Below are 17,325 nucleotides of genomic sequence, written 5' to 3' on the forward strand. Positions count from 1 at the left end.
GAAATGTTTGCCCGCATTGTTTCTTTTCTAGTGAAATGTTTGCCCGCATTGTTTCTTTTCTAGCGAAATGTTTGCCCGCATTGTTTCTTTTCTAGCGAAATGTTTGCCCGCATTGCGTTTCTTTTCTGGTGAAATGTTTGCCCGCATTGTTTCTTTTCTAGCGAAATGTTTGCCCGCATTGTTTCTTTTCTGGTGAAATGTTTGCCCGCATTGCGCTTCTTTTCTGGGGAAATGTTTGCCTGCATTGTTTCTTTTCTAGCGAAATGTTTGCCCGCATTGCGTTTCTTTTCTGGTGAAATGTTTGCCCGCATTGTTTCTTTTCTAGCGAAATGTTTGCCCGCATTGCGTTTCTTTTCTGGTGAAATGTTTGCCCGCATTGTTTCTTTTCTAGCGAAATGTTTGCCCGCAGTGCGTTTCTTTTCTATCGAAATGTTTGCCCGCATTGTTTCTTTTCTAGTGAAATGTTTGCCCGCATTGTTTCTTTTCTGGTGAAATGTTTGCCCGCATTGTTTCTTTTCTAGCGAAATGTTTGCCCGCATTGCGTTTCTTTTCTGGTGAAATGTTTGCCCGCATTGTTTCTTTTCTAGCGAAATGTTTGCCCGCATTGTTTCTTTTCTGGTGAAATGTTTGCCCGCATTGCGTTTCTTTTCTGGGGAAATGTTTGCCTGCATTGTTTCTTTTCTAGCGAAATGTTTGCCCGCATTGCGTTTCTTTTCTGGTGAAATGTTTGCCCGCATTGTTTCTTTTCTAGCGAAATGTTTGCCCGCATTGCGTTTCTTTTCTGGTGAAATGTTTGCCCGCATTGTTTCTTTTCTAGCGAAATGTTTGCCCGCAGTGCGTTTCTTTTCTAGCGAAATGTTTGCCCGCATTGCGTTTCTTTTCTGGTGAAATGTTTGCCCGCATTGTTTCTTTTCTAGCGAAATGTTTGCCCGCAGTGCGTTTCTTTTCTGGTGAAATGTTTGCCCGCATTGTTTCTTTTCTAGCGAAATGTTTGCCCGCATTGCGTTTATTTTGTACCGACATGTTGCCCGCATTGCGTTTATTTTGTACTGACATGTTGCCCGCATTGCGGTTATTTTGTGCTGACATGTTGCCTATTGCGTTTATTTTCTGGTGTCCGGGGTAACTGTTACTACATTTATTATTTAATGGTCATAGATGGCTATGTTTGCTGCTTTGTGGTTACGGTATACTATTAGCATCACACAGTTTCTGCACACCCATGATGCAAAGTCTCGTTTGTCCACATCATGGCGTAAACACTGCTTTCTTATGCCTCGCTGTTACATCATTACGTTAGCTCCGCCCATACAATGTCATGGCCACGCCCATTTTTCCGACGCGGCGCGCAACCCCCCCCACCCAGTCTTCGCCGCTGCACGCTCAGTCCTCCCCACTTTTCGACGCGGCGCGCACGCGCGCCGCCCCCCCCCCCCCCCCCACGCCCCCCTCCCCGTCCCAGGTTGGACCCACAAAAATATGGTCACTCTACTTAAACCCCCATTTAACCCTTAAAAACACCCCCCACATCTAACTTCAACCTTGCCCCCCCCACCTCAACCACCACCCCGTTACACCTAACCCTTAACCGCCCCCACCCCTTACATTAACCGCTCCACGCTGCCAATTCGCCTCAATTACAATAATGATGGGGCTCCCCACTATCAGGCTCCCCATCCAAATTTCACTCTATAGCCACAATTTATGATGGCATCTATGGCCGCACCCACGTTTCTTCTAATTAGGGGGGGGGGGGGGGCAAATTTCCTTCTTTCGCTGGTATTCACCCTTTTTTTGAATAATAGTATCCTTAGAAAATACTGGCAACTAATCAGTTGTACTTTATATATTAAATTCCAATTGTTCAACTATTTAACTAATTCATCAGAAACTGAACAAGTTGCTCTCCAGCCTGAGCCTATTGGTAAGAGCAGGAAGTGGTGAGCTGTATGTCAGCCATATTGCCGGAGCCCGAGTATACAGAGCTGATCTCCGATAGGCCGCCTCTTGCCTGGAGACAATGCTGTGGGGGGCAGAGGGCTCTCTAGCGCTCAGCGCCAAACCAATGACAGCCAGAGAATCCCCTCCACCAATCGTGAAGGTGGCGGTGGCGGGAATACCGCCTCCCTATTGGCCCCGCCGGCGTGACGTAGATTGTCAGGTGACCGCCGTGGGTTCGGAGTTGCTGTTTCCCGCGGTGTAGGTTGAAGTAACGCTGCGATGATGGCGGCCTCCCCGCCTCCGTCCCCGGATACCATGGAGCTGCTGGATGACGACTGTGTGATTGTGGAGGTGAGAGGACCCGTACGGGAGGGAGGAGGAGGCGGCACACTTGTAGGTAGCGGGCGAGTGGCGACACCTGCTGGGCGGGGCTTAGCATAGGTGTGTGACTGTGGATCAGAAGTATTGCAGAGCTCATTGTTCAAGTGTAAAGACTTGTAGTGGCAGACAGGATAGCATAGCTCCCAACTGTCCCTCTTTGGGAGCTCTGTCCCTCTTTCCTCCTCATTTGTCCCTCTTTCTATGTAAATATGTATTTCCTTCCATGCCAATGTCAGCATACTACGGGGTTAGTCCCGCCCTGTAACCCCTCCAGGACCTGTCCATATAAATTTTGCACACTCCCACCCCCAGTTGCTTTTTTTTCTCGTCCTCCTCCAGGACTGTCACTAGGCTTATTTCCCAAGTAAATTTTGTTATATTCTAGCATTTCTTTTTCAGATTTTTATTTTTTGCCTCACCTGCTGCTCTCTTGGCAGCCATCCACGCAGCCCCTCACTGTGTGAAGTCCCCGCTGTTTCACCTTAAACAGGTGTAGGCGCTGGGATAACCCCCTCTTTCTGCTGATCTTTCTGGGGGTAAAGGTTGTACAGAGTTGTGCTGTAAATCAGCGCCGACAGGGAGTAGGCAGCTGCAGTAAGGCTATGTGTTCCACGCTGGAGTGCAAGGAGACTTCCGGGAGGAAGTGATGTCATCTCTGCACTTCCTGTTTTCGGGAGAGTCACCCACATATCAGCAAGGCAATGTTTGGCACTAATAGGGATGTTTTCAGCCTCCATACCGATGGTAAAATGGGCAAGGTGGAACATGCGTGCCTTCCAGAAGGGATTTCTGGACCAATGGAGGGGCACAGACTATCAGCAGCGGATCAAGATCTTTCCCAGGATGAGGGACGAACTCGTTTGGTGGAGCAACAGAACAAACCTCCTCAACTATCAGCAGTTAATACCTTCGCCGCCAGTCATAATAACGACAGACGCAAGTCGGTGGGGTTGGGGTGCTCACCTAGAGAACAGCTTTGCCCAGGGCAGATGGGACATGGATCCAGAGGATACCCCGGCGAACATCCTAGAGACGAGGGCAGCATTCAAAGCAATGTCACACTTTGCCTCTCAGATCACGAACAAGGGAGTGTTATTCAAAATGGATTATAGGAGAGGCCAAGCAGCTACAACCAAGACAATAGCTACGTGGTTGGTGAGGGCTATTAAAATGGCCTACAGTATTATGGGTAAAACGCCACCGGAAGAGGTCTCGGCACACTCCACGAGGTCGATATCAGCATCCTGGGCAGCACTAGTGAAGGTGTCACCAGAAACGATATGCCGAGCTGCCAACTGGTCATCTCTGAATACATTCATCACACATTACAAGGTGGACCCTGGACTGTTGTCCACGGTTCAGTTTGGAAGGGAAGTGTTGTCTGCAGTGAAGATGACTAAAGATTAAATTATTTTTTTTTTGATGTCTGTAAAGATATGAATTGATAATATCTTTGGTTACTTGTTAAACTTGAATAAATTGTTCTGCATCAAGAATATTCCCTCCCTTCAGTGTATGTATAGTTAAATCCCCGTAGTATGCTGACATTGGCATGGAAGGAAAACGGAAAATTGTATACTCACCTTTCGGTAATTTTCCTTTCCTTCCAATGACCATGTCAGCATACGAAGGGCCCACCCTTAGTTCTGTCTGACATTTGGACTAGTAAAAAAAGCAACTGGGGGTGGGAGTGTGCAAAATTTATATGGACAGGTCCTGGAGGGGTTACAGGGCGGGACTAACCCCGTAGTATGCTGACATGGTCATTGGAAGGAAAGGAAAATTACCGAAAGGTGAGTATACAATTTTCCGTTATTTTATCTACAAAAAAATGTGTGTGTTTGACTCTAAACTTTATTCCCATCATGTAAAATTGGTATATTACTAATTTTCAAAATGTTAATTTGAAGGAAAATGAACAAGGATAGAAAGGACCAGTGTGGTTTGAATTATAAAACAACGTATTTGTCTTATTAAATCTTTATGGTATGTGTGATGGGCGTGATCAGGGGCAGGCCTTAAAGAGAAACTCCGACCAAGAATTAAACTTTATCCCAGTCAGTAGCTGATACCCCTTTTACATGAGGCATCTATTCCTTTTCACAAACAGACCACCAGGGGCCGCTGTATGACTGATATTGTGGTGAAACCCATCCCACAAGAAACTCTTTAGTACTACTCCTGGCAGTTTCCTGTCTGGGAACCTTGCTGCATTGTGGGAAATAGCTGTTTACAGCTGTTTCCAACTGACAAAAAAGTATGCAGCAGCTACATCATCTGCCAACAGTAAAAATGTCACCATGTAATCAGAATGTAAATCAGGGATTTAAAAGATTTTACAATGGGCAAACACTGACTAAATCATTTATACATAATTCTTATAAAAACGAAGCTTTTTTTATTGCATTATTTTCACTGGAGTTCCTCTTAAGTGTCCCTTTTTCTCATCTCAAAAAGTTGGGAGGTATCAGAGCACTCTTGTTTTTTTGTTTTTTTTTACTAAACCCCACTGAAGTGTCGCCCCCACAGACTTCAGCCTCAAGCCCCTTCAAAAGAGGACAAGACAGGCCAAGGCACCAATATCAGGTTCATATGGCTGTCTGCCGGCGTCTCATTTTGAAGTAGACAAATGCTTTTCTGCAGAAAAGTGTTTGTTTCCCGTCGGTTTGTCGTTGCTTCATGTTTTGAGACCCTAGGGCAGGGTGTCAAACTCAAATACAAAAGTGGGCCAAAATTGTTGTTGTTATTATTATTATTATTATTATTATTATTATTGTATTTATAAAGCGCCAACATATTACACAGCGCCGGACAATAAATATATACAGTGATACAAGGATGACAGACCTAACAAGTTTATACAACATAGAACAAAGTTATACAAGGCAAATGGTACAAAATACATGATCATGTGATATGGCCTGGTTAGGTAGGCCCAGGAATACTGTACAGGTTGTCATAGGAAAGAAGCACACAATCCTGTTGATTACACAAGGGAAGGGAGGACCCTGACAGAGGCTTACAATCTAAGGGCTGTGGGACAAAGTCATGGGCAATCTTACCATCTAAAATTGAGCTGTGGGACAAAGTTGTGGGCTGACCCCAATGTCTAGTGGTCACCTTTCTCCCTTATAAACTTCCCTGGTGTCTAGTAGCCCCCCTACATGCCCTATACAGTTCTCTGATGTTTAGTGGTCCTCCCTCATCTATACACTTCCCTGGTGTTTAGTGGCCCCCTCCTTCCCCCTATACATTTCCCTGGTGTCTAGTGGCTCCCTTCCCTCTCCTATATAGTTCCCCGGTAGCTAGTCCTGTCCTCCCTCCCCATATGGCTTACCCTCCAATATAGCTTCTCTGGTGGTCTAGAGTGGGCCAAACATAATACAAAGTGGGGAAACCACCTGAGGGCCAGATCTGATGGCTCCGAGGCTGGAGTATGACATGTAAGCCTAAGGCCACATACAGACATCAGACTATAGTCTTTGGAAAATTAAAGATCACAGACCAATCTTACCACCCTTCATGTAGTATGAGAGCCATACTCTACACAGTCTTTTCTATGGAGCTGAACTCCACATCAGAAAAAAATCTTTGCAAGATGCTGCACACACAGATGCTGTACAGACACAAAAGATCAGTATCTGCAAAAGATCTGTTCCTGCCAAAAATCCATTCCTGCAAATTGCAATGATAGTCTATGAGATCTGCAGATCATCATACACACATGATTTAACTGACATTCATCTGCAGATCAGATCCACCAGGATGGATTTTCAGATCTGCAGATCTGCAGATGAATGTCAGTTAAATCATGTGTGTATGATGAACTGCAGATCTCATAGACTATCATTGCAATTTGCAGGAATGGATTTTTGGCAGGAACAGATCTTTTGCAGATACTGTACAGCATCTGTGTGTGCAGCATCTTGCCAAGATTTTTTCCTGATGTGGAGTTCAGCTCCATAGAAAAGACTGTGTAGAGTATGGCTCTTATACTACAGGAAGGGTGGTAAAATTGGTCTGTGATCTTTCATTTTCCAAAGACTATGGTCTGATGTCTGTATGTGGCCTTAGAGCAGAGTTCCTCAACCCTATCATCAAGGCCCACCAACAGCACATGTTTTGCAGAAAACCACAAACATACACAGGTGGGGTAATCAGTGTCTCAGCAGAGCTGATTATCTACCTCTGTGGGTTTCCACAAAACATGCAGTGTTGGTGGGCCTCGAGGACAGGGTTGGGGAACACTGCCCCTAGGTGGATATGGATCTGCGAGCGCAAACAATGCTAGAAGCTACACGCAGTGTCTTGGAAGATTTAGGGCTGGTTCAGACGGACGTTTGCAGAGCGTTTACAGCCAGCGTTCAGGGCTTGGTGTTAAACGCTCCCATTCAAGTGAATGGGAGCGTTTGTACCAAGCTTTCAAGCGCGTTTACACAAACGCGGCGTTTGGGTCCCGATTTTCTCTGGCGTTCAAGGAGCCCCTGGAAGCTACATGTAGCTTCCAGGGGAGGTTAACCGCGACGGCTAATGTCCCCCTAGGGGAAGAAAAAACGCGACCGCATCCAAACGCACACGAACGCTGCTGAACGCGACGCCAGCAAACGCAACGCCTCCAAACGTCCGTCTGAACCAGCCCTTAAGCAACTGCTGTGCTTGCGCAGTCAATGGTAAGCGTTTTCAGATGAAGCTGCAATTCATCTTAATGCGGGGCGTAGTGGATCCCAGCGGTGAACAACATGCACGGACGCCGCAGTAGCCCATGTGAACTGGCCCTGAGGTTGCGTATGAGCAGTCTCGGTGCATACACACCCACTATTTGTGTTTCCCGTTAGGATCGAGCTTGAACCTGCGAGTGGCACTGCTATTAGTGAACACTGTACAAGCAGTTCACTCTGGGATGCCAGAGCATTATGTACATTTCATAAGGGTAGGAGAGGGAGGTATAACAGTACAGCACAGGCTAGAGTAGCTTCTGGCAAACCGGCTAAGGAGGCAAGCAATGCTCTCAGCTGCTGCTGCTGTCGCTGAAATCTGGTGTTTGGGCACCTGTACTCACACTAGATTCTAGTCTACTTTACAGGCCCCATAGACAAGATGTCAGAATCCTACACGCTACATTTGGTCATGACCACTCATTGTAACAAAAAGGGTACCCATGGGAAAACACAAAAATTGCACACCAAGACTCGCACACAAGGCCCTTGGCTGCCGGGCTCCTGGCACAATGCTCACTTTGGCTGCTGCGCGCTCTCGCACAACTTTACGAAACCTATTTGGTTGGTGACGGACAGTGACTTCTGCTGGTTCTTTTATTTCTTACAAATAGAAGAGGCCATTTGCCTGTAGGGATTTATTCCCATTCGGTCCACTAAAGTAAACCAGCCCCAGATTTTCAGCTGAAACCGCCACGTCAGGCAAGTTCTGTCTAGCATAATTTCATGGCGCCAAGATGTCCACTTGTAAAAATTTAAAGAACCCTTTGAATGGGGGGGAAAGACAATTGAATAAAGCCCGAGGAGGGCTAGATGAAAGTTTCCCCCAGTGGCAACGAGCGATTCTGAACTGTGCATGAGCGAGTTCCATACAGTGCATGCGTCGTGAAAGAAAGCGGACGCCTCCTTTTGCTGCACATTCTTGGTAAAGAACTCCCGCATGCACAGTTCTGAACTGCTCATAGCTGCTGGGGGTAGCTCTTGAGAAGCTCATCGACTGATAGAACAAGGTAAATGGGAGGGACCCCGAAGGCAACAAGCACCATCAGGCTTCTCAGGAAAAGGTAATTAGCCTTCCATTGGCTTTATTCAATTCCCCCCCCCCCCTCCCCCCCCAATTCATGGATACTTGCCTTGACTTGCCTCACCCCTGGACGTGGATGCGAGCATCCAGACTGGGTATGTGCGATTAAAGTCAGTGCATGCCATGAGGAATGAAGGTGCTCATGTGTTTGTTTTTGTTTTGTTTGTTTCCCCTCTGTGCATGTGCACTTTGCTTTACTGGGCATGCACATACCTTACTTGCACATGCCCAATCCAAATACATTTGTCCACAGGTGTGCTCATGGCAGAAAGCCTATTCCACTGGTGCAAGACAGATAGTTATAGAGCAAGCATGTCCAAAGTCTGGCCTGTGCAGCAAATGCGGCAGGCCACGCCTTTTCTGGAGTCCCCCAAAGCTCTCTGCAGTTGTTAACTCCATGCGCCCTACAGGCTGTAACTGCAGTGCTGCATGCACTTATATTGCCACTTTGCTTCCCCCTTTGCTCTTTTGTAAGTTATCAGCAACCACTGATTAGCAGCTGCCACTGTGCCAGCAGCAGTAACAGCCACTGATTAGCAGCTGCCACTGTGCCAGCAGCAGTAACAGCCACTGATTAGCAGCTGCCACTGTGCCAGCAGCAGTAACAGCCACTGATTAGCAGCTGCCACTGTGCCAGCAGCAGTAACAGCCACTGATTAGCAGCTGCCGCTGTGCCAGCAGCAGTAACAGCCACTGATTAGCAGCTGCCGCTGTGCCAGCAGCAGTAACAGCCACTGATTAGCAGCTGCCACTGTGCCAGCAGCAGTAACAGCCACTGATTAGCAGCTGCCGCTGTGCCAGCAGCAGTAACCGCCACTGATTAGCAGCTGCCACTGTGCCAGCAGCAGTAACCGCCACTGATTAGCAGCTGCCACTGTGCCAGCAGCAGTAACAGCCACTGATTAGCAGCTGCCGCTGTGCCAGCAGCAGTAACAGCCACTGATTAGCAGCTGCCGCTGTGCCAGCAGCAGTAACAGCCACTGATTAGCAGCTGCCACTGTGCCAGCAGCAGTAACAGCCACTGATTAGCAGCTGCCGCTGTGCCAGCAGCAGTAACCGCCACTGATTAGCAGCTGCCACTGTGCCAGCAGCAGTAACCGCCACTGATTAGCAGCTGCCACTGTGCCAGCAGCAGTAACAGCCCCTGATTAGCAGCCACCACTGTGCCAGCAGCATTAACAGCCCCTGATTAGCAGCTGCCACTGTGCCAGCAGCAATAACAGCCACTGATTAGCAGATGCCACTGTGCCAGCAGCAGTAACGGCCACTGATTAGCAGCCACCACTGTTCCAGCAGCAGTAACAGCCACTGCTTAGCAGCTGCCGCTGTGCCAGCAGCAGTAACAGCCACTGATTAGCAGCTGCCACTGTGCCAGCAGCAGTAACAGCCACTGATTAGCAGCTGCCGCTGTGCCAGCAGCAGTAACCGCCACTGATTAGCAGCTGCCACTGTGCCAGCAGCAGTAACCGCCACTGATAAGCAGCTGCCACTGTGCCAGCAGCAGTAACAGCCCCTGATTAGCAGCCACCACTGTGCCAGCAGCAGTAACAGCCCCTGATTAGCAGCTGCCACTGTGCCAGCAGCAATAACAGCCACTGTTTAGCAGATGCCACTGTGCCAGCAGCAGTAACGGCCACTGATTAGCAGCCACCACTGTTCCAGCAGCAGTAACAGCCACTGCTTAGCAGCTGCCGCTGTGCCAGCAGCAGTAACAGCCACTGATTAGTAGCCACCACTATGCCAGCAGCAGTAACAGCCCCTGATTAGCAGCTGCCACTGTCAGCAGCAGTAACAGCCCCTGATTAGCAGCTGCCACTATGTCAGCAGCAGTAACAGCCACTGATTAGCAGCTGCCACTATGCCAGCAGCAGTAACAGCCACTGATTAGCAGCTGCCACTGTGCCAGCAGCAGTAAAAGCCACTGCTTAGCAGCTGCCGCTGTGCCAGCAGCAGTAACAGCCACTGATTAGCAGCCGCCACTGTGCCAGCAGCAGTAAGGGCCTATTTCCACTACTCGCAGATTGGATGCAGAAAAACTGACTCCAATGAATGTGTATGGGCTTGTTTCCACTAAACACAATTTTTCTGATGCAGATTTTCCCATAGGCATTCATTGGAGTCAGTTTTTCTGCATACATTCTGCATCCAATCTGCGTGTAGTGGAAACAGGCCCTAACCGTCACTGATTGCCAGCTGCCACTGTGCTAACTGCACATAGTATATGGGTTATTTCTGAAATGACAGGCTCTCTTTTATACTGGATGTACTCTTTATAAGGGCTCTTTTGCCTTATTTAATTCTAATTATTTTCTAGCGGGTATGGCTAGTATGCCGCCCTCCAGCCGTCACAGTGTGCGCTGCCAGGGCATTCAGCACTTTATAATTTGTCACGACTGGTAAAACCTCTATTTACCCATGCCTGCTTTTTCATGGCATGAATGCAGCCCAGCACCCTGTTGTGTTTCCACGTTCCGAAGATTATTTATATGGAATTTGTTGACACCTTATAAAGTAGTTTTATATGCTACGTTGCGCAGTAATACTGCGGCAAACATTTGGTTCCAATAAGCTTGCACTAATCTCTCCTCTTCCTGCCATTCCTCTCTGCAGCCCAAGCCAAACGCTTCCAGTGATGAAGTCAAGATGTTGGGGAAAAGTGAGTGCCATTCTCTCATTCTTTTGATGGAGAATTATGGATTAGCTGTGGAAAGTGCCCTGCTGGGGGACAACATGCTCCAGCATATGTATACAGTGTATGTATATGGACATCCTTTGCTCATCCTGTAGCCAGTGGTGACTTGCTGACAGGGCTTGATGAAACAGCTGCCTGTCTTTGGCCACATGTGTGATGACTTGTGGATAAATCCTCATTATGTTGACAGCTGTGGCCATAATTCGCCTCTGGAGACTGGGCATGATCATTTATGTCCGCTTCTAACTCCGCCCACATTGGCTTCAGTTCAGTAAGCATTGCCGCATGTGATAGAGCAGAAAACGGTTGACTTTACTGAACATTTTGTGGAATGTCAATCCACTGAGGCTGGTTTCACACCGTAAACCAGCGTTAGTGATGCGGTGCGTTGCACTGCATCGCCAATAACGATATTGCGCGGTGTTTCCTGTTTGGCCACCAGCCAAGCAGGGAGTGATGCGTGCTTGCCATCACTTCCTGCTCCATGTATGTGGAAGCATATTGTTAAAATATGCTTCCGTGCATGCATGTCGTGACATCACGACGCCAACGTGTTTAAAGAAACGTGTTGCCATAGACTAACATCCAGAACGACGCAGATCACCGCAAGTCGGCGCAGCACCGCAGTTGTAAATTAGTTTTGGACCAGCGTCTGGCATGTGGCGAAAATGTCAGTTCTGTCATACCGTACCATATGTCTCCATAGACTTTCATTGCCCTGCGGTGGGGTGCAGTAAAAATACCGCACTACCCCTTGTGTGAAAGGGCCGTAAAGGTAATGGAGCAGAGTGGTCTGTACACGCAGATAGGCACTCAGTATAACAAGTTAGGCCCCATTCACACGAGTGTTTTTGCCGCGATTTCGGCAAAACGCTCAAACTCTAGCGCTTTTTAAAAGCGCTAGCGTAATGAAACCCTATGGGCCCGTTCTTACTTGGGCAATTTGCGCTAATCGCTGCAAAGCGCCCAAAAACAGCAAACGCGTCGCCTGTATCATTTTTAGGTGATTTCCCGGTGATCGTGTTTCAGTGCTATAGAAGCGCTAAACGCGATCGCGACAATCGCCGCACTGTTCAGTGATTTTTTATGAAATCGCAGAATAATCACTCCTGCAAAACAAATTGCCGGGTTTTGAAAACGCAGGTGTGACTAGAGCCTCAGAACTCTTTACTGAAGAAAAAACGTGCAGAGATAAATCATACATCAGCATCAGGCAATGCAGCTTACTGAGAACAGAGAGGAACACAGAGTGAGCACAGGAAACAACAACACCATAGAGATCATTGCAGCACTTTACATTTTACAGTGACATCTTGGTTGCTTTGCCTTTACTATACTGCAAGTTTAGGTAATTCTGTTGCTACAGCCAACAAAAGGTGGCCAAATACGTTAACATTTTTGTTTTGATTCAATTTGAGCAATCTGATCCAATTTTTCGGTTGATTGGAAGTTTTAAAGAACCTGTTAAGCCGCATCTACACGCGTAGATGCGGCTCCGATCCGGCGGCTCGATTAGCCGCCGGATCGCCTCTTCCGCGTCCCCGCTCGCGCGCCGGATTCGATTTCCCGCTCGTCCCCGCCGGCGCCGCTTATCTTCCGCTCGATTCCCTGCCATTGTCCCGCATCTACGCGTGTAGATGCAGCTTTAGATTTAAAACACACACAGGTATTTGAGATTATTTGAGATTGCCACAGTTTCTGGAAAAAAAGATCATAAATGTTGAAAAACTTGGTTGAATAGAAAATCCTTCCTGCATGGGAATCCTTCTCTCAATAATCAACTTTTGATTATTATATATTTTCCTCTGTGACATTTATTACCATTTTCCATCCCTGTACATCTATCAGTATCTCTTGTGATCATCATTTGCTGTTCAGCATTACAATTACCACTGAACACCACATTGCTGCTTACAGCTGCATTTACCACACTTTATTTTGCTACAAACAATCATTTGTTTATTTATTACATAAATAACCAGGGCTGTGGAGTCGGAGTCGGAGCAATTTTGGGTGCCTGGAGTCGGGGAAAAAATGCACTGACTCCGACTCCTAATGAATGTGTAACTGTAATTAAAATAGAAAATATGATACATGTTCTATTTCTCAGATAATAGTCATCATAAATAATTTATATATACAGTATTAGCTGTGCTTGGTCCCCAAAAATGAAATAAAAAATATATATAAAAAGATTGTGTAGCTCTATCTCTCATACTACATGGAAGTGGAAAAATTGGCCAATCAAAACTGGATGTGTGTACGCTCTCATAAGCATGGCTCACGCTTTCGATTATGATTGGCCAATCACTGACCAATATTACGACTGTTGTATGTGAGTCAACAGATACTGAATACTGTGAATAGATAGTGTAGGTAAACTCTCATACTACATGGAGGTGGTGAAATTGGTCAGTGATTGGCCAATCACAATTGAAGGTGTGTACCAGGCTTTAGAGCCGTCACTGGCCCACAATGAAGATCAGGTGCTTTAACTCTGTTTGCATGCTTGTTGCAGGTATGGGACTCAAACTAATGCCAAAAGCTCAGCATGACAGCCAGGCAACTGGTATTGTTTAGAAAAGACGCATAACATTTATTTTGCGCTTTTCTCCTGGCGGACTCAAAGTGCCAAAGCTGAAGACACTAGGGTGCGCTCCGTAGGCAGTAGCAGTGTTAGGAAGTTTTGCCCAAGGTCTCCTTACTGAATATGTGCTGGCTGACTGAACAGTACACTATCCCGCTTCTGTAAGGGAACAAAGATGACAGCCTATGTATTGCTCTCACTTCAGGATCCCTGTAAAGTGGACCTGAACTCTTGCATAAGACAGAAGTAAAACAGAGGCATGCACCCTATATGTATTTAGAGTTTTAGCCTGTCTAATTCCCCTTCATCTGTGACTAATCACTTCTGTAATTTGATCTCTCAGCCGTGTCCAGTCAGGAATCTTGGCAGAGCAGCTAATTTGTAAACACAGGAGGTTAACCCTATGTCTGCTTCCATGAAAGCAGGAAGTAGATGCACTGCAGATTTATTGCAGGATTTGTCTCAGCTGCAACAATTTTTTTTCTTTAACCTCCTTAGCGGTAACCCCGAGCTGAGCTCGGGGTAAGCCGCCGCGGAGGATATCTCAGCCCCTGATGGGGCGATTCCTGTGCTGTAAATTGCTGTACGCGCAGCCAGCACTTTGCTAGCTGCGCGTCCAGCTCTATCGCCGCCGGCCTCTGCGGCGATCGTCCGCACGCAGCGGCGGAAGAGGGCCCCCTGCGCAGCCCGGACCAATCAGTCCCGGGCAGCGCAAAGGGCTGGATCGGATGGGTCGGACGTCGGCTGACGTCTATGACGTCCTTCCGATCGCAGCCATGGCAACAGGAGAAGCCAAACAGGAGATCGCGTTCTATACGCGATCTCCTGTTAACTTTTGTTATCGGCGGCGATCGGACTAGAGGGACACATGCGCCCTCTAGTGGTGTTTTATGTAGCTACCACTCAGGTAGCTACATGAAACAAAATTTTTTTTTTTTAAAGTGCAATGCAGCCTCCTTGGCGGAAAAATTGAACCGCCAAGGAGGTTAAAGGTTGCTATTATGCTGGTGTCTTTTAGAGTAGAGAGGAAGCTCTGAGTTTAGTTAGGCATTAAAGAGACACTGAAGCGAAAAAAAAATTATGATATTATGATTTGTATGTGTAGTACAGCTAAGAAATAAAACATTAAGATCAGATACATCAGTCTAATTGTTTCCAGTACAGGAAGATTTAAGAAACTCCAGTGGTTATCTCTATACAAAAAAGCCATTAAGCTCTACGACTTTCAAAGTCCTGGAGAGGGCTGTTTTGTGACTTTTATTATCTCAACTGTTAGTTAATTTTTTACTTTTCCTCTGCCAGAGGAGAGGTCATTAGTTCACAGACTGCTCTGAAAGAATCATTTTGAATGCAGAGTGTTGTGTAATCTGCACATATTATAGAATGATGCAATGTTAGAAAAAACACTATATACCTGAAAATAAAAATATGAGAACATTTTCTTTGCTGCTAATCTTCTAGTAATTATTCATAGTACACAACCAATTCACTATATCATATATTTTCTTTTGCTTCAGTGTCTCTTTAACTAGGCCAGGAACATGCAGTTTTCCAGCAAAGCTGCCTGTTTTGTTTTCTGTGCCTTATTATTTTGTTTGCATGAATTAGGCACATATGTTTGAATTTAAAACCATTCAGGAATCCCAGCATGCAATAGCATTTCCCACAGTGCATCTGTCAAACACATAACAAAGCTATTTACATATTTTGGATGCATACGCAATGTGTTTCCACAAAGTAGTAAATGTAGCAACCTGCACTGATTGTGCAAAAATAGTTCCATATGCTTGTAAAAAAACATTACAGGGCAGTGAAAAAATATGGATTTCACTGTGTGTAGCAACGTACGAGAATGTGAAGTATTTCTAGAGGAGGATCAGAGCTGGAGACTGTAATATTGCTTCGTGTTGCAGTTAAATTGTTGTTATTGCTGTTTTTGTATCTATTATCTATACCATGTTGTTGTTATCATTTTTGCACTACATTCTAGTTAAATGTGGTCGTTGTTTCTTAGCTACTATCTGTACCATGTTGATGTTACTAATTTGCACTACCATGCACTATGCCAATTGCCATGTGTCCAAAAATAATTCCAGGTGCGGCATCTGTCGTACTTGGCGAATAAAGCTGATTCTGATTCTGTAATGTCAGAATACAACCAATAAAGTATTTTACCTACTTCTTTGGGACCACCGTGTTTTACCTAAAATAAGCCGTAGCTAAATGGGACGCTTTAAAGAGACACTGAAGTGAAAAAAAAATTATGATATTATGATTTGTATGTGTAGTACAGCTAAGAAATAAAACATTAAGATCAGATACATCAGTCTAATTGTTTCCTGTACAGGAAGAGTTGAGAAACTCCAGTTGAAAAAAAAAAGCTATTAGGGCCCTTTTCCACTACAGCGTTTGCGATTGCTTAATCGCAAAACCGCAAACCGCTAGTGATTTGTCAAATCGCTACAGTTTGCTTTTAGCATAGGAATCGCGGTAGGTCATTTCCACTACCGCGATTCGTTTTTGACCGGATCGCGATCGCGCGGCGGAGCGATTATTGCCGCGATTTTGCTATGCAGTGCATAGCATAGCAAAATCGCGGCCGCGAACGTCGGGGAATCGCCGGTAATTGCGATTCAGCAATCGCTAGCGTTCAGCGTGAACGCTAGCGATTGCTAGTGGAAAAGGGCCCATAAGCTCTCCAACTAAGTTAGTCGTGGAGAGGGCTGTTATCTGACTTTTATTATCTCAACTGTAATTGAACTGTTTACTTTTCCTCTGCCAGAGGAGAGTTAATTACTTCACAGACTGCTCTGAAAGACTCATTTTGAATGCTGAGTGTTGTGTAATCTGCACATATTATAGAAGATGCAATGTTAGAAAAAACACTATATACCTGAAAATAAAAGTATGAGACTATTTTTTCTTTGCTGCTAATCTTCTAGTAATTATTCATAGTACACAACCAATTCATTATATCATATTTTGTTTCGCTTCAGTGTCTCTTTAAGTGTATGGGGAGGTGTGTAGTCTCTTACCGCACCTCCCTTGTGGCTGAGCCCCCCCTTCATTCTCTAACTGCTGTGGTATCCTATTCAAGATGTTCGGCACCCTTTGACCCTCACGCTGTTCCCTGGGTCGGTTCTGTGACCGCGCTCCCCTCGTCATAATCCATGTGCGCCAGTGACGCGTGCGCACATTGATTATGACGAGGGGAGCGTGGTCAAACAGACCCAGCATTACAGCATGAGGGTCAAAGGGTGCCGAAGATCTTGGATAGGATACCACAGCAGTTACAGAGAACGAAGGGGGGCGCAGCCACAAGGGAGGTACGGTAAGGGACCATTCACACTTAAGTGATTGCTAAAGAGCTGGTGCTTGTTAAAGCGCTAGTGCTTTGTTATCCTATGACGGTGTTCTCACTGCCGCAATTGGCGCCGATCGTGGGCGTTTTGCGATTAGCGCCAATCACAAACGTGTTACCTACATTTGCTGGGCGATTCTGGAGCGATTGCGGTACAGTGCTGACCAGGCATGGGCGCAAATTCGGCTTCGGGTGAGTCCAGATAGTTCTATCCGGATCTCGCCCAGTAATGCTGTGCGGGGGGGTCAAGCTTACCTATCTGACGTCTTCTTCGGTTGTCCCTCGGTGCCTACCACGATGCGGTCCAAGGGGCAGTCACGTAATTACAAACCCTTCCTCCTTCAACCCGGAAGGAGAAAGTGTTTGTACTCACGTGACCGCCGCTTGGAGCGCATCGTGGGAGGCGCCGAGGGATGACCGAAGAAGACGTCAGACAGGTAAGCTTGACCCCCACGCCCACCCCGCACAGCATTACTGGGCGAGATCCGGATAGAACTATCCGGACTCACCCGAAGCCGAATTTGCGCCCATGCCTGGCGCTGACACAATTGCTCTAGAAGTGTC

General features: G+C 46.5%; 1 protein-coding gene across 1 annotated transcript in view; it reads left to right on the top strand.

The window, feature by feature from the left end:
* The first annotated feature begins 2,134 nt into the window (after positions 1 to 2,134).
* E2F6 (E2F transcription factor 6) overlaps positions 2,135 to 17,325 on the top strand; it is a 40,341-nt gene continuing 25,150 nt past the window's right edge. Inside the window, exons 1-2 of the mRNA XM_068280294.1 lie at positions 2,135 to 2,292; positions 10,732 to 10,777. Coding sequence (XP_068136395.1) covers positions 2,221 to 2,292; positions 10,732 to 10,777 — 118 coding nt within the window. The 5' untranslated portion in view covers positions 2,135 to 2,220. The remainder of the gene's footprint in view (positions 2,293 to 10,731; positions 10,778 to 17,325) is intronic.

The sequence above is a fragment of the Hyperolius riggenbachi genome, chromosome 4 (genome assembly GCF_040937935.1).
Source record: "Hyperolius riggenbachi isolate aHypRig1 chromosome 4, aHypRig1.pri, whole genome shotgun sequence".
Lineage (NCBI taxonomy): Eukaryota > Metazoa > Chordata > Amphibia > Anura > Hyperoliidae > Hyperolius > Hyperolius riggenbachi.